Here is a 23,044-nt window from a genome sequence, read left to right as displayed (position 1 = left end):
GTTCTGTTTGTGTTTTATGGTCTTATTTCAGTGAATGACAAACTGTAGTTTTGCACTAATCAAACATAAACCCTGTTTTCTCAAAAACACAATCATGTATAAACTTGCTGCTCACATATTACTGTAGCCAATTTTGTGCTGATTACAGTGTTATCAGACTTTAGCCATTAATATGTTTAAAAGACACTGAAAAAAGTACAAATGTCAGGACATGTCAAAATTTGTCCAGGGCCCCAAAACCCCCTCAGACCCCAGAGAATTAAGAGGGAGAGAAAATATCAGAAACAGGAAGAGGTAGGACAAGGGGGGAAAGAAAAAAAGACTCAGAGGTTGAAAAAGAAAGGGGGCAACACAGAAAAAGAGTCTATCTACAGTGATGCAACTTCTTAATTGAGCAATCAACAATAAGCTTTCATCTGGTCCTGGAATCACCCGCCCACCTCCCACCCTTGTTGAGATATGAGTGCTTTTCTTGGTTCCCTTATAGCTCCTCATTATTTGTATCTACAGTGATGCAACTGCCCTGCGTCGATTCAACAATAAATAAGCTTTCATCAGTCCTGGAATCACCCGCAACCTCACACCCTTCTTGAGATATGACCCCTTGAAGTGCTTCCAAATTACCATCTCTGGCCTGGCCAACAGATCATAATTTGGAATCTATTGGTTCCTTCATATCTCCTCATTCCTTGTATCTACAGTGATGCAATTCTCAGCATTGATTCAACAACGAATAAGCTTTCATCTGGTCCTGGAATCACCCGCCCACCTCACACCCTTCTTAAGATATGAGCCCTTGAAGTGCTTCCAAATTACCATCTCTGGCCTGGCCAATGGATCATTATTTTGAATCTATTCGTTCCCTTTTAGGTCTTCATTACAAGTATCTAGAGTGATGCAACTGCCTTGAGTTATGAGATAATGAATTAATCTTGGATGTATTATACAGACACAAACATAAAAACTTATTTGTATTGTTTTAAATATCAAACAATTTTTTTTTAGATATTTCAATTTTTTAATAATCCAAAAAAACAATTACAATGTTTTGTTGCCCTTGCTAAACATGATGGGCATAAATTCTAATGAGCAGATTGATTTCAGGTGCAGAAGGCAAAAACATGTACCCTGATCTCCCCTCAGATGGAGTTTTGGCACAAATTATTATGTCTATTGTATTGGTAGATTAGAAGCATACTCCAGACTCTCCTCAGATGGGGTATCAGCCATCTGCTCTGGTGGGGTTTCTGGAGTACATTCTAGTGTGTGCTGCTTCTCCACAGATTCATGCAGGCAGTCTTTGCCCTGCTTGGGCAGGGTCTTGGTTGTATTCATTTTGTTGAGATGATTCTCCTCAAAAGATCCGCTCAACCTATCAGTCACCACAGAGCACTTGTAAGGTATGCAAGCATTCAGTTGCGGCTTTTTCTTTGGAACTTCAGATTGGCTTGATTCATGTGACAAATTCAATCTCCTTTTTGCCTTGGTAGCCATCATAAGTTTGCTTTCCTGGACTGCATCAAGCTGATTTTCTGTGAAAACAATGTGACAGACACCACAAGTGTGTGATATTCAGTCTCAATTTCTTAAGATAAGAAACCTAGAACAAAATGTTTTTTTCTAAAGTACACAATATCAGACTGAAAGACAGTGACAACATCTACCTGTCTTTTGGCGCAACACTTTTGGCTGGTAGACAACAACTTGTTTTTGGACCTCAGCCTGGATCCTCTTCATTAAGTCCTGAATATCTCTCAGTTCCTTCTGTTCGAGCTGACTAACCACCTGGAATGAGTTTTCCACATGTTTGAAGAACATGATCACATTGCTCACCATGATTTTTATTGATGTGGGTGCATAGCCCTTTTGAGCCAGGTAGGTTGGCCAGCTGTGAAAAAAAGGTACACAATTACAAGTTAATTTTACTTCCAAGCCATTCATCAGATACCAGATTCCGTACTACAACATCCAAATTTTTATCTATTTCAAAACCTCATAGGTTACAATTTGAAAGCCACAGATAAGAATGTGGATGTCATTTTTAGGTGAACTAAAATATGACAAAAAAATTACTCACACATGCAACCTGTCCACTTGGTTGAGGAACCTTAGGTCATGGCAGATGGAGCTGGAAGGTAGGCCAGCAGCCATGTAGAGGCAAAAGCGATGAGCATGGCTCGAGGATGTCTTTGCATTATCCCTGTCCTTCTTTCCTGTCCGTGGGCCTAGGCGAAACTTTACAAAGTCTTGAACAATCTTTTCTGCATTAAAAAATGGTAAACATTAGATGTACAATCCCACAAAAACAAATGTCTCCCCAACATCTAGTTGAAAAAGAAATGATGACTTACCAAATAAACATCTGGATGTTTTTCCCTTGCCAATATGTTCTCCTTTTTGAGCTGAAAGAGATGGATTCCATGGTAGGCTCTTCAGAGTCTGTGGCTGCACTGTCATCATTCGATCCATCTTTTGCTCCAGCAACTGTAACCTGGATTCAAATTCCTCCCAGTGGGAGATGCATGAGCATACCTTTGTCATTGTGCCAGTCAAATTTTCATTCTGGCCACTCAAGTGCCCTGGAAGGTTGGATGAAGGAAGCTCACTCTCACAGGATGGAGGATTCATGGACATTGGCAGTATGATGGAAGGATGTTGGTGAAGAGGAGAAGAAGAGGACTTGTTGAACCCAGGAACAGGGCTTGAAAAAAGTGGCTGACTCGTAATCTCATGAGGGTTACTGGAGGCAGTCAAGTGTTCACTCTGGCCGCTCAAGTGCCCTGGAAGGTTGGATGAAGGAAGCTCACTCTCACATGATGGAGGATTCATGGACATTGGCAGTATGATGGAAGAACGTTGGTGAAGAGGAGAGGAAAAGGAGTTGTTGAACCCAGGAACAGGGCTTGAAAAAAGTGGCTGACTGGCATTCTCATGAGGGTCACTGGAGGCAGTCAGGTGTTCAGTCTGGCCACTCAAGTGCCCTGGAAGGTTGGATGAAGGAAGCTCACTCTCACAGGATGGAGGATTCATGGACATTGGCAGTATGATGGAAGGATGTTGGTGAAGAGGAGAAGAAGAGGACTTGTTGAACCCAGGAACAGGGCTTGAAAAAAGTGGCTGACTCGTAATCTCATGAGGGTTACTGGAGGCAGTCAAGTGTTCACTCTGGCCGCTCAAGTGCCCTGGAAGGTTGGATGAAGGAAGCTCACTCTCACATGATGGAGGATTCATGGACATTGGCAGTATGATGGAAGAACGTTGGTGAAGAGGAGAGGAAAAGGAGTTGTTGAACCCAGGAACAGGGCTTGAAAAAAGTGGCTGACTGGCACTCTCATGAGGGTCACTGGAGGCAGTCAGGTGTTCAGTCTGGCCACTCAAGTGCCCTGGAAGGTTGGATGAAGAAAGCTCACTCTCACATGATGGAGGATTCATGGACATTGGCAGTATGATGGAAGGACGTTGGTGAAGAGGAGAGGAAAAGGAGTTGTTGAACCCAGGAACAGGGCTTGAAAAAAGTGGCTGACTGGCACTCTCATGAGGGTTACTGGAGGCAGTCAGGTGTTCAGTCTGGCCACTCAAGTGCCCTGGAAGGTTGGATGAAGGAAGCTCACTCTCACATGATGGAGGATTCATGGACATTGGCAGTATGATGGAAGGACGTTGGTGAAGAGGAGAGGAAAAGGAGTTGTTGAACCCAGGAACAGGGCTTGAAAAAAGTGGCTGACTGGCACTCTCATGAGGGTTACTGGAGGCAGTCAGGTGTTCAGTCTGGCCACTCAAGTGCCCAAGCTCACTCTCACATGATGGAGGATTCATGGACATTGGCAGTATGATGGAAGGACGTTGGTGAAGAGGAGAGGAAAAGGAGTTGTTGAACCCAGGAACAGGGTTTGAAAAAAGTGGCTGACTGGCACTCTCATGAGGGTCACTGGAGGCAGTCAGGTGTTCATTCTGGCCACTCAAGTGCCCTGGAAGGTTGGATGAAGGAAGCTCACTCTCACATGATGGAGGATTCATGGACATTGGCAGTATGATGGAAGGATGTTGGTGAAGAGGAGAGGAAGAGGAATTGTGGGACCCAGAAACAGGGCTTGAAGGAAGTGGCTGACTGGTACTCTCATGAGGGTCACTGGAGGACAGGTTTCTCTCATCATTTTTAAGAGGTATGGGGGTGGAACATCTGGTGGTTAAGTTGTTTTCTGAGGGAGGATCAATATTCTCAGCTGAATCACTGGATAAATGAAAATCCAAGTAATTAGGCTCCATCTTGTTCTCATCCTGGACATCCTCAACAGGCTCCTCAAATTGTTTCCCACAAACAGGGGGAGTATTGTAATCTATAATAAAATATGATAGTTTCAAATTGCAAACTAAAACCCATTGGTTGCAAATTTCTGTTGAAATAACATTATTAGGTTTTTATAGTAAAAACTATAATATAATGCTATACTATTTTTTTAGAAAACTAAATAGGATATGATTAAGTGCACCTTCTTTTAGGGAATCACAAACAATATTAACACCACTTTAAAGTACCATGTTTAGCAGTGTTGCCCATGTCCAACGTTGACACCATGGGAACATCGGGGTCAGACTCCCGCAGTTTAGCCAGCTCTTTGACTATGGCTGCCCTTTTGGCTTCCCTCATGATCAGTTCTCGTTCCTATTAACATAAAATGTTGCTTATTCTAATATTAAACTAACTTCAGATGAAAAAAACAAAACAATTTTACAACAGATCTTGCAGAAGGTTATTGCCAAATTAAGAACACTGAATATAAGTACCTCTTTTGAACCCATGTTGTGTGAGTCTTGGAGATGTTTATCCAGACGGACAAGGGTTTTCTTCCCACATATTTCACAATCCAAGTTTTTTGGGGTTCTTTGGTATGAAATGAAAAAACAAGTCAGAAATCCATGCAAATAACAACAGGGTATCTAGGCATAAACATTAAAGGAAAAATAATTAATCTCACCGTGCAAGCCCATATTTCATGAGAAGCTGAAACTCCTCTCTGTTTGGAATTGTGTGGCACTCTCTTAGGTGTTGCTTCAAGTTGGAGAAGTTTCCAAAACACATTCCACACAATTTGTTTGCCTGGGGATAAATCAAAATGACACTCCAAATTGAGGTTTCACATCTTCAGCGAAATGTCATAAAGTAAACCCCCTGTTTTTATGTATTCATCATCTTTTTGAACTGGAAATGCAGAACACGTGTCCAAGAGGGTTAAGTGGGACAAGTATTCCCAATTTAAAAATGATAAAGGGAGAAAATAAAAATAAAAAAACCTTTCCAGGTGCATGCTGAGTTTGAGGCCTCCAGTGACCATCATACTGCCAAAAACTTAAAAGTTTTTGTTCTTTAACTGGTTTTCATCAGAACAAGCACCAGTATAGACCAGTAATGGTTTGCCTGCTTACAATATCTTCCTTATGCTTACCTGCCTGCTAATCACTTCCTGTATTTTTTTTGGTTGGCACCCACGGTTTGTGCATTTGTGCTCCCCCCATCCCCACTGTGCCTAACCTTCTTGGCAAGCACAGCAAAAATCATGTCTTATCTGAAAGCACTTTAGGGCAGAATGTTGGACAAGAATTAATTAGTCTGAAATTTATGTGTTAGGTAGCTACCCAACTAGTCTAATGTTCCATATTTCAATCTATTTTTTAAAGTGGCATAGATGAAAATTTGGAAAAATAAGTCAATTGTTCACATTTACATCTATGTTATAACATTTCATGTACAGCACAAATGCAATTAAAATTATTTTTTTTGAAGTTCAAAACTGCATAACAACACTGGTAATTGTGACATAGGGAAGCTATACACTGTAATAAGGCAAAATCAAACAAGTTTCAGCATATTGCTTTAATAAAAATTGATAAATTAGAGACTTAACTCTTACTCACCATGTGCTTTGTACAGCTGCTGACTTCCTATTTCCTGCTTGCAGAGGAAATCCAGGTTTACATCTACATGCAATAGCAGATCTATAGATTAAAATCTGGAAAGTAACTACATTATAGCTGGGGTTGACAAATACGCCAGTGCGTCTTTTGTCTTCTCAGGTAAATCACATGACTATTCATCCTGAGACACACCTTCTTGAATATGGATTTTCTGAAGAAAAAGTGTCTTAGAAAATTTAAAAAATTGTATTGTTTACTGTGAATGAGTGAACAAGATGACATTCACAACACTGTGAAGTAAACACTTTAGCCTGCAAGATGCATTTCTCCAAAATCTTGTGAACCAATGTTCTGTTTGTGTTTTATGGTCTTATTTCAGTGAATAAAAAACTGTAGTTTTGCACTAACCATGCATAAACCCTGTTTTCTCAAAAACACAATCATGTATAAACTTGCTGCTCACATATTATTGTTGCCAATTTTGTGCTGATTACAGTGTTATCAAAATTTAGACAGTAATATGTTTAAAAGACACTGAAAAAAGCACAAATGTCAGGACATGTCAAACTTGTCCAGGGCCCCAAAACCCCCTCAGACCCCAGATTAAGAGGGAGAGAAAATATCAGAAACAGGAAGAGGTAGGACAAGAAATACACATGGAGAGAGCAAAAAGGGGAAGGACAGTAAGAGGAGGACAACGCGGGAAAGAGAAAAAGACTCAGAGGTTGAAAAAGAAAGAGGGGGCAACACAGAAAAAGCGTCTATCTACAGAGATGCAACTTTTTAATTGTGCAATCAACAATAAGCTTTCATCTGGTCCTGGAATCACCGGCCCACCTCACACCCTTATTGAGATATGAGCCCTTGAAGTGCTTCCAAATGCCCATCTCTGGCCCAGCAAACAGATCAGAATTTGGAAAATCTTGGTTCTCTTATATCTCCTCATTACTTGTATCTACAGTGATGCAACTGCCCTGTGTTTATTCAATAATTGACAACCTTCCATTTGTTCCTCGAATCACCCGCCCACCTCCCACTCTTCTTGAGATATGAGCCCTTGAAATACTTCCAAATTACTGTCTCTGACCCACCCAACAGATGAGAATTTGGAATCTCTTGGTTCACTTATAGCTCCTTATTACTTGTATCTACAGGGATGCAACTGCCCTGTGTTTGATTCAACAACCAACAAGCTTTCATCTGGTCCCGGAATCACCCTTCAACTTCCCACTCTTTTTGAGATATGAGCCCTTTAAATACTTCCAAATGCCCATGTCTGGCCCAGCAAACAGATCAGAATTTGGAAAATCTTGGTTCCCTTATATCTCCTCATTACTTGTATCTACAGTGATGCAACTGCCCCTGCGTTGATACAACAATTGACAACCTTCCATTTGTTCTTCGAATCACCCACCCACCTCCCACTCTTCTTGAGATATGAGCCCTTGAAATACTTCCAAATTCCCATCTCTGGCCCAGCAAACAGATCAGAATTTGGAATCTATTAGATCCTTCATATCTCCTCATTCCTTATATCTACAGTGATGCAGTTCTCAGCATTGGTTCAACAACCAATAAGCTTTCATTTAGTCCTGGAATCACCCGCCCCCCTCCCACCCTTGTTGAGATATGAACCCTTGAAATACTTCCACATTTCCATCTATGACAGCCAATAGTTAAGAATATGGAATTTCTTGGTTCTCTTGAACTTGTATCTGGAATGGTGCCATCGTCTTATCTTTATTCAGTAATGTACAAACTTCCAATTTTTCCTAGTACCAATCTGATATCACCCCTTTCTTCATAATATTGCCCATTGAAGTACATGTGATCAGCATTTATTTAATAGTACATAGTGCATACATTTAATGTACCTTGTGTGATCTGAACATGTTTGTCATGTTAAATACCCTGAACTCTCCTCAAACATAATAAAGCAAAAAGCAGGGCATAGCCCCCTGAAGATCATCAACAGTTTCTTGCTGTTCTTGCTCAGACCTTACTTGAACCCAAAGAAATATGTTATAAAACAACCATTTTAAATTGCAAATATTTCAACTAAATATATTAAAGCTGACCTAGCTTGAAATAAAAATAAATATGTAAGTGGACACGGGGTTTTGTCCAGGAACACTTCAACACATGGCAACAGCTGGGTCTTTAACCATTAACCAGGTCAAGGGGTCACTGCATGTCGTACAGATTGTCCTCTTCTTACTTCTGCCCAGGGTCGAACGATATCTCATACAGATTGTCCTCTTCAGACATCTGCCCAGGTTCGACGGGTATGTCATACAGATTGTCCTCTTCAGACTTCTTAGAGTTGTTCTCCAGCATCTTTTTCTTTGTTTCCTCCTGTACAGAAATAGATGAATGTTTCTAAACCCTTTTTTAGAGTTAGTACATGTTCTGACTGCCATGTTTACATCTGCTGATTTCCACATTAGCAAATATTGATTCACAATTTCTGCAGTATACAAATTCTGAGTATGCTCAGTGATTATTTCTCTTTTAACCTGTTTGCTTGTTGACACATACAGTTGGGATATCATATCCATGTACCCACTGTCCTCTTCAGACTTCTTGTCATTTTTGTTCTCCAGCATCTTGTTCTTGAATTCCTCCTGTACAGAAATACACATGGATGTTTCTAAACCCTTTTTAGAGTGACTCTGTGCAAGTACATTTTCTGACTGCCATGTTCACAACTACCGATTTCCACATTAGCAAATATTGATTCACAATTTGTGCAGTATACAAACTCTGAGTATGCTCAGTGAGTATTTCTCTTTTAACCTATTTTCTTGTTGACACATACCATCCACTGTTTGGATGTCATATCCACGTACTCACTGTCCTTTTCAGACTTCTTGTCATTTTTGTTCTCCAGCATCTTGTTCTTGAATTCCTCCTGTACAGAAATACACATGGATGTCTCTAAACCCTTTTTAGAGTGACTCTGTGCAAGTACATGTTCTGACTGCCATGTTCACATCTACTGATTTCCACTTTAGTAAATATTGATTCACAATTTGTGCAGTATACAAACTCTGAGTATGCTCAGTGAGTATTTCTCTTTTAACCTATTTGCTTGTTGACACATACCATCCACTGTTTGGATGTCATATCCACGTACTCACTGTCCTTTTCAGACTTCTTGTCATTTTTGTTCTCCAGCATCTTGTTCTTGAATTCCTCCTGTACAGAAATACACATGGATGTCTCTAAACCCTTTTTAGAGTGACTCTGTGCAAGTACATATTCTGACTGCCATGTTCACATCTACTGATTTCCATATTAGGAAATATTGATTCACATGCAAATTCACATACATTAACAAGACATCTTGCAAAAGTTATGTTACATAAGAACACAATCAAAGCCTTTCCAAAGTTTAGTCATTAAATATTACACACCTTCCTCACCTTCAGTACACTCCTTGAAGGTATGACCTGTTGACTCTTTTTAGGCAGCCATTGGTGGGGGGGCATTTCATCTTCTATGATCTCACATCCTAAGTGCAGCTCAATTTTTCTTTTGTGATGGCAGAAAATGATGATAGCTATGATGATGATGGTGATAAGTGCAGTACCTGCAGCAGCTGCTGCAACTCTAATCCTAACTGCTGAGCTGAATTTGAGTGTTAACCGACAAGTGTCCATTCCCACAAGGTTTTGAGCTGTACAAATGTAGGTCCCCAGGATATTTTCTTTGGTTACTGTTAAAAACAGGTCACCTTGCACAGAACTAACATAGCCATCATTAGGGAGCATCTTGTTTCTGCTTTCCTTGTACCAGCTGTACCACATGGGGGAGCTGCCTTGTGTGCTCCTACATCTGAGCACCACTTTGTGACCCAAGTCAACCACGCCTTCCAGATTGCACTCAGGTTCAGTTGGTCTCTCCATTACATTCAGGTCCATGTTGATCATGCTGATTCCAGGAAGTTTTCTAACCTTGCATTGATAGGTGTTGTGGTCTGTAGGTGTCAGGTCAGTGATGCTTATTGAAGCATTGCCACTTGCAGGATCAGGAGATACAAACTGAACTCTCCCCCTGAATGGATCATATCCATCATATATGTGATTTCCAGCATACCAGATGACGAGTGTCTCTTCTTCACGGACATCTGAAGGCTTGATACTCCATTCGATATCCAGTACTCCCAAGTCCTCAGGAGCAAGGTTGAAGTGACACCTGAGGGTCACACTGTCTCCCACTGCTGCATATGTAGGTGACACTGAGCTTGAGATAATCTTCAGTCCAAAACATGGCTGTGCAGTGGAAGGCAAAAATGAGACAATACAGACCATCCAGAAACGCCATAGCCTGTGCCTGGAGATGAGGGATCTTTGATGACACCTTTTCAATAAAGACGTTCTGGGAATGGGCATCTTTATATAAGACAAGGTTCAAAAGAAAAATTTTATAAATACATTCAAACTTTCAGTTGATTAGCTTCAAATATGGATTGTCTTAATATTTTCTTAAATGAAAATATGGAAGATCAAATTACATTGACCCAGATTCCAATTTATTACACTAGCATGTTAGCATGCTAAGTAGCAAAAATGAAAATACCATTTAAGAAGTTAAAATCCAGCTAAAGACTAATGAAAACCATGCCAACTTGAGCCTAAGCTTGTTCTAAGATAATGCAAATGAAATAAAACTGTCTAGATGAATTAAAAACAGTCAAAAAATAGTTTTTAAAAATTGAATCCTATTGACCCAGATTCCAATTTATTACATTAGCATGTTACATGCTAAGTAGCGAAAATGAAAACACAATTTAAAAAGTTAAAGTCCAGTTAAAGACTAATGAAAACCATGTCAACTTGAGCCTAAGCTTGTTGTTAGATAATGCAAATGAAATAAAACTGTCTAGATGTATTAAAAACAGTCAAAAAATAGTTTTTAAAGATCGAATCATGTTGATCCAGATTCCAATTTATTACACTAGCATGTTAGCATGCTATGTAGCAAAAGGAAAAACGCATTTTAAAAAGTTAAAGTCCAGCTAAAGACTAATGAAAACCATGTCAACTTGAGCCTAAGCTTGTTGTAAGATGATACAAATGAAATAAAACTGTCCAAACGGGCTAAAACAGTCAAAAAATATTGTTTTTAAAGGACCAACTTACCTTGCTGGCACAACAATCATGGAGACCAAGACAATATGGCATACACTGTTAGTCACTATAGCATATGCTCTTCCACATTATAATCTACAAGTGCATCTATATTCCCTACATCAAACTATTTACATATTAATTTCTCTCATTTCAGTGTCACTGTACCTTTATAGCAAAATAAGCTTGTGAGTTTTCACCGATCACAATATTCAGCAAATACTCAGTAAACATGCCCACATGGACCCTCAGTGGGCAGGTCTGGGCTTACTCTGGGCACTGTGGGCATGGGCAAACCTACGTAGGCTGCTCTACAGACATTCTGACCAGTTTGACAAGGCCAAGCAAAAGTGTCACTGTTTACAGTGTACAACTACTGAGCAAAAATACTGAATTGACACCACTGGATATTCCACTCAGTCTTAGGGTTAGGGTTACACTACAGACTAGGACTACAGATACAAAACTACCCTTGGCTGAAAGCTGGCATTCTACTGATGCCATGTGTCTATTTTTAATCCTACTGTCCCCCTGGATATGGCCCTACATGGGACCCTGAAAGGCATGGAAGCAGACCCCCTTTGATCAGATTCAGATTTGGAAGTCAATAGACGTACATGTGGAAGCAGCCTAAGTAATATACATGACCGTAACTCCTTGAGGCTGGCACCCTCGGGGATGTCAGGATCACCGTCATGTTTGCTGCGGCGAGCCCTTCGAAGAGAGGTGGCTCACGCATGCCTCGATGACCGACTGTACCCCAAGAGAGCTCCACCCTGTGGGGGCTGACATATGTGATTGAGCACTGTGAGAGCTTTCCAACGATGTCCAAATCTTATACCTCAGTGCCTCCCTTACAGAGATACAACACTTAATGAGGTGAAAATGTCCAAAGTTCAGCGCCCCCTAGTGCCTCACAGCAGTGGAGTAGAGCTCTAGTTTCAGGATACCCGCGTCCAGCGCACCCAGACCTTTCCGTAGACGTCTCACTCGAGGTTGTACGACCAAGTATGGGCAACTTGCTCTTTTTCACTTCCCTTGCCCGCAAGGCCTAAGGAGCTTCAAGCCTTGATGGCCCTGCTGAGTCTGAAGCCAATTCGAGCTGTGATGCAAAAAAAACGAGGTACAGATGTGACTCTGACATATGTGATAGAGCTGTTCGAGAGCATCTGGGAACACCTGGTCCCATGTCTGTAAGCCTTTGCGTTGTCGATTTAAGACAGTTTATGTTTGAAAGGTCAAGGGGTCACAATGAAAAATCAGGCCCTAGATCCAGCAAACATTTTTGGGCGCTACTCTGCCGTAGTATGAGCTAGAGACGTGGAACCACTTTTGACTAAAAGCTGACATCCACCCGGTGGGGCACAGGTGCATTTTCTGCCAGTGGAGCATAAGAGGGGCCCCAAAAGTGATGCTAAATGTGGTGTGGGTCGCCTCATTTGCATAAATTAAAATTTGGAAGTCAAAGTTTTTGGGTGCTACTCTGCCATAGTAGAGATCTGGAACCACTTTCGACTGAAAGCTGACATCCACCCGGTGGGGCATAGGTGCATTTTGTGCCAGTGGAGCATAAGAGGGGCCCCAAAAGTGATGCTAAATGTGGTATGGGTCGCCTCACTTGCATAAATTAAAATTGGGAAGTCAAAGTTTTTGGGTGCTACTCTGCCATACTATGAGCTAGAGACCTTAAACAACTTCTGACTGAAAGCTGGCATTCTACCGATGCCACGTGTCCCTTTTTATCCTTCTGGCCTCCTTGGAAAGGGCCCGAGATGGGGCCTTAAAATGTATGCCAGCAGAGCCCCTTTGACCAGATCAAACTTTGGAAGTCAGTAGACCCGCAAGTGGAAGGAGCCCAAGAAATATACATGCCCATATCTCCTGGAGGCTGGCACCCTGGGGCACACCAGGGAAACCGTCACGCTTGGTGTGGAGAGCCCTTTAAGGAGAGGTGGCTCAGGCATGCCTCGGTGACCGACTGTACCCCAAGAGAGTGCCACCCTGTGGTGGCTGACATATGTGATTGGGCAAAATGAGAGCTTTCCAACGATGTCCATATCTTACATGTCAGTGCCTCCCTTGCAGAGATATGACCCTTAACGAGGTGAAAATTTCCAAAGTTTAGCGCCCCCTAGCTCCTCACAGCAGTGGACTAGAGGTCTGGTTTAAAGACGCCCTAGTCAAGCGCATCAAGGACTTTCCATCGATGTAACTCTTGAGGCTCTACGACCAAGGAAGACCAAGTCAGCCTGTTTCAATAAATTCATGAGAAAGGTCTAAAGAGCCATCTCTGTGGCGAGAGCTGCTGAAGTCTGAAATTGATCTGGAGCAAAAAAATGAAAGTCTACCTAGAGGTCTGATTCTGACATATGTTACACAAGTCTGTGACAGCTTTCAGGAACAGCGACTCCCACGTCCCTAGACCCTGCCGTTTGCCATATATGGCCTTCCAAAATGTGAGAGGTCAACAGGTCACCACTGGATTTTCTGCTCAGTCTTTATAGACTAGAGTTATAAAACCACTTTTGGCTGAAAGCTGGCAGTCCACCGATGCCACGTGTCCCTTTTTATCTTACTGGCCCCCTGGAAGGCGCCCCTAAAATGCATGTCAGCGGACCCCCTTTGACCAGATCGAAATTTGGAAGTCAATAGACCTGCATGTGGAAGGAGGCCAAGAAATATACATGCCTGTATCTCCTCGAGGCTGGCACCCTGGGGGACGCCAGGGAAACCATCACGCTCGGTGCAGAGAGCTCTTTAAGGAGAGGTGGCTCACGCATGCCTCGGTGACCGACTGTACCCCAAGAGAGCGCCACCCTGTGGGGGCTAACATATGTGATTGGGCACAGTGAGAGCTTTCAAACGATGTCCATATCTTACACGTCAGTGCCTCCTTTGCAGAGATACGACCCTTAAAGAGGTTAAATATCCAAAATTGGGTCCCCCCTAGCTCCTCACAGCATGTGTGGACTAGAGGTCTGGTTTTGACATGCCCTTGTCAAGCACATCAAGACCTTTCCATCCATGTATTGTTTCAGGCTTTATAACCCTGAAAAAACAAGTTTGTCTATTTCAAATATAAATCACAAAGGTGTAAAGAACCGTCTACTTGGTGAGGCCTGCAACAATTTCAGCCTCCACTGAGGCAAAAAATTTAGATTGGACACATCGGCCTGATTTTGACATGTGTTATACACTCCTGTGACAACTCTTCTGTGAGAACAGTATAGCATGTGTCATAATGGTCTCCATGGGAGAAAAGTCAACATAAACACCATAAAATTACCTTGCAATGAATGTCTTACGTGAAACAACAAAATAATAAAGGTCACCAATCACTCTTTCAGCTTTTATTAACATACAGGGCAGCAATTGGTCAAAATTTAATGAAAACACAATTATGTGAATGAAAATAACCTAAAATGTGAATTTCCTACTTTACGTAAATCTGGACTTGTAATCTGGAATTTGACCCTTGCAAGTCATTTATGGTACGGTGCCGCCATCTAGAGGACATATCCACTTTTCGGAAGTGACACCCTCTTTCTGGAATTGCGCAATTCCAGATTCCAGAAAGTGACTTCCAAAATCCCGTCTAATAGATTAAAACGTGGGTTGGAATTATGGAAGCTGAGATTTTCAATTCATTGTCTATGTAAAAACCCTAACCCTAACCCTAACCCTAACCCTAACCCATAAACTGGATATCTCTACAACGGAGCAAAACTAATCCAAGCCAGGGAGAAGGCCCGAGAAAGACCTGAGATCCGTAACAGTCACCGATTAAGGTAAGGACTCTCCACCATCGGCTAACAAACAATTCTCTTCCCCCCCCCCCCCCCTCTTTGTTCTCTTTTTTTTTAGGGTATTGCCGTGCAATTCAGCCAGACACAGGCATGAATACACACAATACACATAGAACACACAAACATAACTATACGCCACAATCATTTAGACCACGCACAAGGCATTCAGTATTCAACGAACAACGTAGTCGTATTAAATCACCTCCGTTACAAGGACAACACATTTACACTCATATTTCTAGATTGACGGAACCACCCGATATGGACACTAGATCAACTAGTAAGCAATATTTTAAATTACTACAGGCAACACATCACAAGCAGATCATAGATAAAGCTATCCATACACACACATTTCCCCCTGGTATGATGAGACAGGTACAACGACTAGCTGATTTTATTAAACCAGCAGCACCCACGGAGCAGACGAGAAGCAGAATGGTTGAAAATACCACTAATTGGATGCAACAAAATATGACAATTCTCCAAGACCATTATTCAAGCTCTATGTCTGCGTACTGTAAGGGTAATAAAAATCCCCTGGCCCTCCAGATCGCGTGTGGTTGGGCCAGAAAAAGGTACGCAAACAGACTCACTTCGGACACCATACATCTGGTTGAAAATTTATTGGATATACGTCCTTATTCAAATTCTCAACCATCCCAGTCTCTAATGCACTTGGGTTCGGCTGTAGCCAGAGAAAAATGGCCATTTACAACCATGTAGCTTGGAGGGACAAAGAAAAGAGGACTTTCCACCATTGCCTAAAGCACAAATGCCACACAAATTGTCATTGTATTTAGGCCCAAGGATTTCGTTGGCTGAAGAGATTGCACAATACGAACAGATAGCTCAGCCGATTACATTGGTTGCCCCAGTTTCTCCCACTATAGAAATGGATGTGGTAGCGGTTCAGCCCCCTAACTCGGGGTCTGGAGTAACATTACAACGAGAGGAACAGAATATACAAACTGAAGCCTCTGGCTCAGTAGGGGTGGAAATTAAACAACATAGCCCCAAAATACAGCGCCGCATCCACTTGATACAGGAACAAGTGGGGGAAACTGGAGAAACACTAATGTCTTTAGCTTCTATTCCACTAAAAACTTCGACTCCTCTGCCCCAGAAAAAAGAGAAAGGTCCTCTTGAGCCTCCACAAAAAAATGTGGATAAGCAACTGAATTTATCTGCAAAAGCAGGTAAAATCATAGAAGTAGGAGCGCAGGTTTACTCATTACCTAAGACACATAACGATGGATCGGCTGTGGAATCCACTACGGGAATCATGAACGCTTCTAGGATTAAATCAAATGTGGCGGTTGTAATACAAGATGTAATTTCTTCTCTTTCTTCAACCCCCCTAGAGAGCGCGGCTGACGACCCCAGTCGGATGGAAAAACGTGATCCAGATAATCAGACAAGTGTTAATCTGGATAAACAGAATGTGGGGACAAAAATGATGAGTGGGACTCATAAGGTCCAATTGACCGTGAATGAAGCCCGACCTGAACCCTCCACTTTGCTTTCTGATAAAATAACGGATCCGATATCCACCCGATCGAGACAGTCTTCTAGCCCGCAAAACTATTCTCAACCAGTGCGGCATCAATCGCCATCTCAGTTATGTTCCAATCAGACTCTCAAGATTGCATTTAAACCGAATTATCATTTAGCTAGAGCTCATAGAAAACTACAGGATTGGAAATTAAAGCAACCAAGGCGGTACTCTTTATAGGGGATTCAAATATTAACCGCATCCCTCCACATTATAATCCGAACATTCAGCTGGAGAGTTACCCTGGCGCCAGCTTTTATCATTTGCTTAAAATATGTGAAAAAACGTCTCCTGTCTCCTCCACAAAGGTAGTGGTACTCTCAGTGGGGATAAACAATAAGGACCAGGATGCAAGGCAAACATCAATAAAACAACTGAAATCACTGTATAGCAGGCTACTACGGACTTTCCCGAATGCGGATGTCTACTATCCCATCATCAATTTCTCACAGCGGCTAACTGCAATCCAGCAGAGTAATCTGACTCTAATCAACAATACCATGGCCACTCATTTTCCGTTCTTAGCGGAAATCCCACACGAGGAATTTAGAACGGAAGCAGATAATATTCATTGGACAGCGAGTACAGCCCAGCAGATTTTTACCTGCTGGTGTAAGCAATTAAATTTATAGTTTGCACCAAGCCTAATCCGGGTTGTCAGGCTTCTGTACCAGTTTATACGCACTCTATTTGCTCTATTCATCCTAAGAATTCATCTGACGTCAGAATATTACAGCAGTCTAGTATTTGCAATTTATCTAAACTCTTTACCTTGTCTCCGACACAAATACATTTGTTAGAAAGAGGTCTTTCATTTATCCCACGCCCTGCTACATATGACTGGGAGGGACTTCAGAGGGACGTGTACAGTTACCATAGACGGGTTAAACTCATAGATTATTTTTACCCACACTCAAAACACCAACAGCAGCCATTTACAGCGGCCTCCAACTGGGAACCTCCATCTTCCCAGCTGGGGGCGCAAACGCTCAGACTTATTCGGAAAGATAGACAGACCCTACGTAGGTTCCGCCCTTCCGCTGATATTCCGGACAATTTACAGAGGGCCGAACGCAGAGCCCTTTATCAATTGATTCATAACCCTAATATCATAATAAAACCAGCTGACAAAGGCTCTACTATAGTTATTATGGATCGACAACAATATTTACTGGAGGCAAATAGACAATTAAACAATACTAAACACTATAAACCCATCCCGGCCAGCATTCAAACCAATACTCAAATTCAGTTAAGACAGATCATAGATGCACTCTATAAAGATAAATATATTTCAGCTAAACAGAGAGATTTTTTATATGGATCAGCGGATCCACGACCCAGACAGTTTTATCTTTTACCGAAAATACATAAAGATCCACGTACCTGGACTCGTCCCTCTGAGGTCCCTCCTGGGAGACCTATAGTCTCAGATTGCAGTAGTGCATCGTATAATATTTCACTCTATATAGATCACTATTTAAATCCCCTTTCTACAAAACATCCCAGCTATATCAAAGACACTTATCATTTTTTAGACGTTATCAGACCCATGGCTGTTCCAACTCAAGCTCATTTATTTACCATTGATATTGATAGCCTATATACAAATATAGACATAGAGCTGGGGATTCAAGCAGTTCTATCCATTTTTCGGGAATACCCAGACTCCAATAGACCAGATCAAGCTATTATTCACCTATTATCTATATGCCTAAGAAATAACGACTTCTGTTTTAATGATAAACATTATTTGCAGATCCACGGAACAGCCATGGGCCAGAGATATGCCCCCTCCTATGCGAATATTTATATGAGCGTTTGGGAGCGAGAAGCGTTGGCAAAGTGTAAATACAAGCCATTACTCTTTTTACGATTTTTGGATGACATAATTGGTGTGTGGACTCACAATATTGATCTGTTTCCGGATTTTATAAATACCTTAAATAATCACCATCCAGCAATAAAAACTCAAATATACATTACATTCGCAAGAAGTTAACTTCTTGGATACGACAGTCTTCTTTACACCTGTAGATATTATGTGCAAAAGAATGCAGACTAAGGTTTATTTTAAAGAGACGGATACACATGCACTATTACATAAGCAGAGTTACCACCCAAAGCATACCTTTAGGGGAATTATTAAATCTCAAATTATTAGATTTTTCCGTATTTCATCTTTAGAATCGGACTTTCAGCAAGCTACACAAATCCTGTTCCAGAGCCTTCGCAAAAGGCACTACTCGAAACGGTTTCTCCGTCACATTAAAAATTCCACTCTGACCTCTCTTGCTCCCGCTCGCTCCTCTACTTCGTGTGCTGTACCACAAGCCACAATTACTGCCACACAATCAGACGTGGGGGACCCGGGGCATACATCCACAGGGCAGATATTACCCCTTGTATCTACTTTTTCTCATACCATTACAAAGTTACATAATCACATTAAACAGAATTTCATGGATATCCAAACCTATTGCCCCGTTTTTCAGGACTTCAAAATAATTTCGGCTTATAGAAGGAACCCTAATTTACAGGACTTACTGGTTCAGTCCAAGTACACCTGTAAAAACCGTTCCGTCCATAACCCACTTCAGCATTACTATGTGCAGAGGAAAATTATTCACAATTCTCATAATAATACAATATTCCCAATCTTGGGTTCATTTACACTGGATAACAGAAATATTGTTTATATTATTACATGCACACTTTGCAATAAACATTATGTTGGAGAAACTAAGCATACAATATACATCCGTCTTAAACAACATTTATACAATATAGGTGCGGGTAAAATCCACACACCACTTTATGTTCACTTCAGATTACAACCCAATAGAGCATCTCATCATAACAGGGTTGGAGGCGGGCAACCGATGGACCTGCGGGCAGAGGAAAAGAGCAGAGAAGTTGTGGATAGAGAAGCTGGGGACGACAACTCCCAAGGGACTTAATGTTCCTCCCTAAGAGCTGTGCTCCAACTTTCAGCCCACTGGTCATCTCTTTAAGATTTATATTCTCACCGTTAGGAACTCTTTCTTCTCCCCCCCCCCCCCCCCCCCTTTTTCCTTATTGTTGGTGTGAACCGCATTCAGGCATATTGTGGCTCACTATCCACCCTAAAAAAAAACCTCTCTCCCTCTTTTCACATCTGGATCGTTTTCCCAGCCTTGGTTTAATTTTCCCTTCTTAGTTTTTACTTCATCCTAATTCTAAACCCAAACCCTCGAATTATTCAGTGCAGGCAGGATTAATTCTAACTTGTTATCTACTGACCTTACCCTTGCCCTGACCTAACCTGCCTGCCTTATGTTGATCCTAACCCTAACCTAAGTGTCTTCTTCTTGCCCTAATCCTAACCAGTGGTTTTCTTCTTGCTCTAACCCTAACCTAATGTGTTCTCCTTGCCCTAACCCTAACCGTTTTATTGGATTGGTGCTCTAACCCTAACCTGATTGTCTTCTCTTGCTCTAAACCTAACCTGATTGCTCTCTCCTTTCCTTTACCCTAACCGAATCATTTTATTCTTGCCCTAACCCTAATTTCCGTTTTAATTCATTCTTTCTATTTTTATACCTTATTCATACATAAATTTTAGCCTGAAAATTTCATTCTGGATCATCCTGTCACTTATCCTCTATTCTGTTCTCTCTTTCCCTTCTTGTCCCTTTTCTTGACCCCTCCTCCAAAACCCCCCCCCCCCTTCCTCCAAAAAAAACAACACACGTAGGAAGCATTTAATTTTTATTGTTATTTTCAGCTCTAAATGTGGACCCCGGATCTCCCATGGCCGGGAATGCAATCACTTTTTCGATGATTAAAATGGTTTTTATTTCCATTGTTGTATATATGTAAATAAATAAAAATTAAAAAAATGGTTTGTTATCTTATGAATTTTTCTTACAAAATACTAATGCATGCTGGACTCACAATTTTTTAAAAAAGTTTAATAATTTAACTTATTTTCTTGTGTTTTTTTGTGTGATTGGTTTATGGCACTTAGGCATGGGAACCTGTTAGTTTGTACTCCAGCTTCCCTGTCAAATTCTCTATAGCACTTAATTACTATTTATTCGCATATAATATTTAATTTGATTATATATTTAATAATAATGGTCTAATTGTTTGTCCATTATTGATACCGAATTGGAGTGGTGGTGCATCCGGATTCTATGTTCTTCCACTCAACATATAAATCAATACTGAGTGGGAAATGCCATGCTTTGGAAGTGGGAGCTCTGGGTCCACCTTCTATTCCCCCCCCCCCCCCCCGATCCACTTAACACTTACCCTTACCTTTGGGTGGGATGTAGCCTGAAGAAATTTCTTTCATATACATCTCATATTAGATCCAGGGACAGGCTCAAGTTAAATCGGGTATGGTACGGTGGCAACGGCACTTACCTGTAATCTGGGAGGACAAGGTTCGATCCCCGTTGAGGCAGGATCTGGTTTAGGGACATATTGGTTACATATATGGAACCTAACTTCCACTATTTTTAATTCATATTCTTAACAACTCATTTTATTATATTTTATATATATTTTTATTTATCTTATAGACTCATTATTTTAACTGTTGGACATTTGGGAGTAAAAACAAATATACAGCTTGGTCCAGCGATCTTTTATAGGCCTGTGCAACTAGACCTAAATGAGGTATCAGGAACCCCAACCCCAACCCCAAACCTAACCCAGCCCGTGCCATAAGGGTTTTTCGCTAGACCTTGCTTATCCTTTATTTTAGTGTTTGCTTCCCTCTATTTTTCACAATATTTGGATAGTTATATCTATACTATATTTAGGGACATTGATGTGTTGTCTGTGATCCGCTCCGTGGGAAGGGGTCTGTGCGCTTGTCCTGGCGTGTGGACTCTCTGCAGGCGGGTCGTCGGCGTTGGGGACCGAGCCGTTGCCCTGGCGGTTGGGTGGGGAGCATCTGCTTTGCCTACCGAGCTAAGGTTTCTTGATGTCAGAGCACTTTCATTCATCCATAAAGCTTTTAGAGAGCTTAATTGTCTATGCACCACACCTTCTTCTCTTATCCAATCATATATCCATACCTCACCCCTCCCTTAAATCAAATCTCACTCATCCTATGAGGGAATGCCATTCATTCTATAGGCCATATGATTGGCCGGTCTGTTAGGTTAGGAGGGGTGATCTAGCTTTTCACAATCTTACATATACACCATAAGTCATTCGGCCCAGACACCTCTGAGGAAGCAACATAGCTTGCGAAACGTCAGGTGTTTGTTACTCGCTTTATTGCACGGCATAAAAAATCCTTTTTACTACAGTGCGTCCCCCCCTCCTTTTTTAGGACGGTTTTACACTCCATTGGGAGGTTTAATTTTTAAAATTTGGTTTTAATTCTATTTAAGTGAATAAAGTTAGTTTTTTAATGGTGGAGGGTCCTCCTTATTGTTTTCTGGACAACATCATACACTTAACCTGGAATAACACCTCCTGGGAGCTTTCCTTCTGTGCAAGATTTTACAGCAACCATCGGACACGGATTTCGGGGATTGTCATAAACTGGATATCTCTACAACGGAGCAAAACTAATCCAAGCCAGGGAGAAGGCCCGAGAAAGACCTGAGATCCGTAACAGTCACCGATTAAGGTAAGGACTCTCCACCATCGGCTACAAACAATTCTCTTCCCCCCCCCCCCCCCCCCCCTCTTTGTTCTCTTTTTTTTAGGGTATTGCCGTGCAATTCAGCCAGACACGGGCATGAATACACACAATACACATAGAACACACAAACATAACTATACGCACAATCATTTAGACCACGCACAAGGCATTCAGTATTCAACGAACACGTAGTCGTATTAAATCACCTCCGTTACAAGGACAACACATTTACACTCATATTTCTAGATTGACGGAACCACCCGATATGGACACTAGATCAACTAGTAAGCATATTTTAAATTACTACAGGCAACACATCACAAGCAGATCATAGATAAAGCTATCCATACACACACCTTTCCCCCCTGGTATGATGAGACAGGTACAACGACTAGCTGATTTTATTAAACCAGCAGCACCCACGGAGCAGACGAGAATCAGAATGGTTGAAAATACCACTAATTGGATGCAACAAAATATGACAATTCTCCAAGACCATTATTCAAGCTCTATGTCTTCGTACTGTAAGGGTAATAAAAATCCCCTGGCCCTCCAGATCGCGTGTGGTTGGGCCAGAAAAAGGTACGCAAACAGACTCACTTCGGACACCATACAATCTGGTTTGAAAATTTATTGGATTACGTCCTTATTCAAATTCTCAACCATCCCAGTCTCTAATGCACTTGGGTTCGGCTGTAGCCAGAGAAAATGGCCATTTACAAACCATGTAGCTTGGAGGGACAAAGAAAAGAGGACTTTCCACCATTGCCTAAAGCACAAATGCCACACAAATGGTCGTTGTATTTAGGCCCAAGGATTTCGTTGGCTGAAGAGATTGCACAATACGAACAGATAGCTCAGCCGATTACATTGGTTGCCCCAGTTTCTCCCACTATAGAAATGGATGTGGTAGCGGTTCAGCCCCCTAACTCGGGGTCTGGAGTAACATTACAACGAGAGGAACAGAATATACAAACTGAAGCCTCTGGCT

General features: G+C 41.6%; 2 protein-coding genes across 2 annotated transcripts; both read right to left on the bottom strand.

The window, feature by feature from the left end:
- Window positions 1-1,132: 1,132 nt before the first annotated feature.
- LOC113133723 (uncharacterized) lies at window positions 1,133-8,095 on the bottom strand. The gene is made up of 9 exons (XM_026312569.1): window positions 7,992-8,095; window positions 5,914-5,976; window positions 4,977-5,098; window positions 4,786-4,882; window positions 4,537-4,663; window positions 2,352-4,337; window positions 2,078-2,261; window positions 1,665-1,888; window positions 1,133-1,532 (listed from the first exon to the last, which is right to left on the bottom strand). Exons 2-9 carry the CDS (start codon window positions 5,914-5,916, stop codon window positions 1,171-1,173), a joined length of 3,105 nt encoding a protein of 1,034 aa, XP_026168354.1. The 5' UTR covers window positions 5,917-5,976; window positions 7,992-8,095; the 3' UTR covers window positions 1,133-1,170.
- On the bottom strand, window positions 7,713-10,299 carry LOC113133724 (coxsackievirus and adenovirus receptor homolog). Its single transcript, XM_026312571.1, has 6 exons — window positions 10,224-10,299; window positions 9,339-10,135; window positions 9,019-9,111; window positions 8,732-8,824; window positions 8,430-8,537; window positions 7,713-8,268 (listed from the first exon to the last, which is right to left on the bottom strand). Exons 1-6 carry the CDS (start codon window positions 10,237-10,239, stop codon window positions 8,128-8,130), a joined length of 1,248 nt encoding a protein of 415 aa, XP_026168356.1. The 5' UTR covers window positions 10,240-10,299; the 3' UTR covers window positions 7,713-8,127.
- Window positions 10,300-23,044: the final 12,745 nt, after the last annotated feature.

The sequence above is a fragment of the Mastacembelus armatus genome, unplaced genomic scaffold (assembly GCF_900324485.2).
Source record: "Mastacembelus armatus unplaced genomic scaffold, fMasArm1.2, whole genome shotgun sequence".
NCBI lineage: Eukaryota > Metazoa > Chordata > Actinopteri > Synbranchiformes > Mastacembelidae > Mastacembelus > Mastacembelus armatus.
The sequence above is the reverse complement of the archived record's forward strand: the minus strand, read 5'-3'. Positions and strand labels throughout refer to the sequence as shown.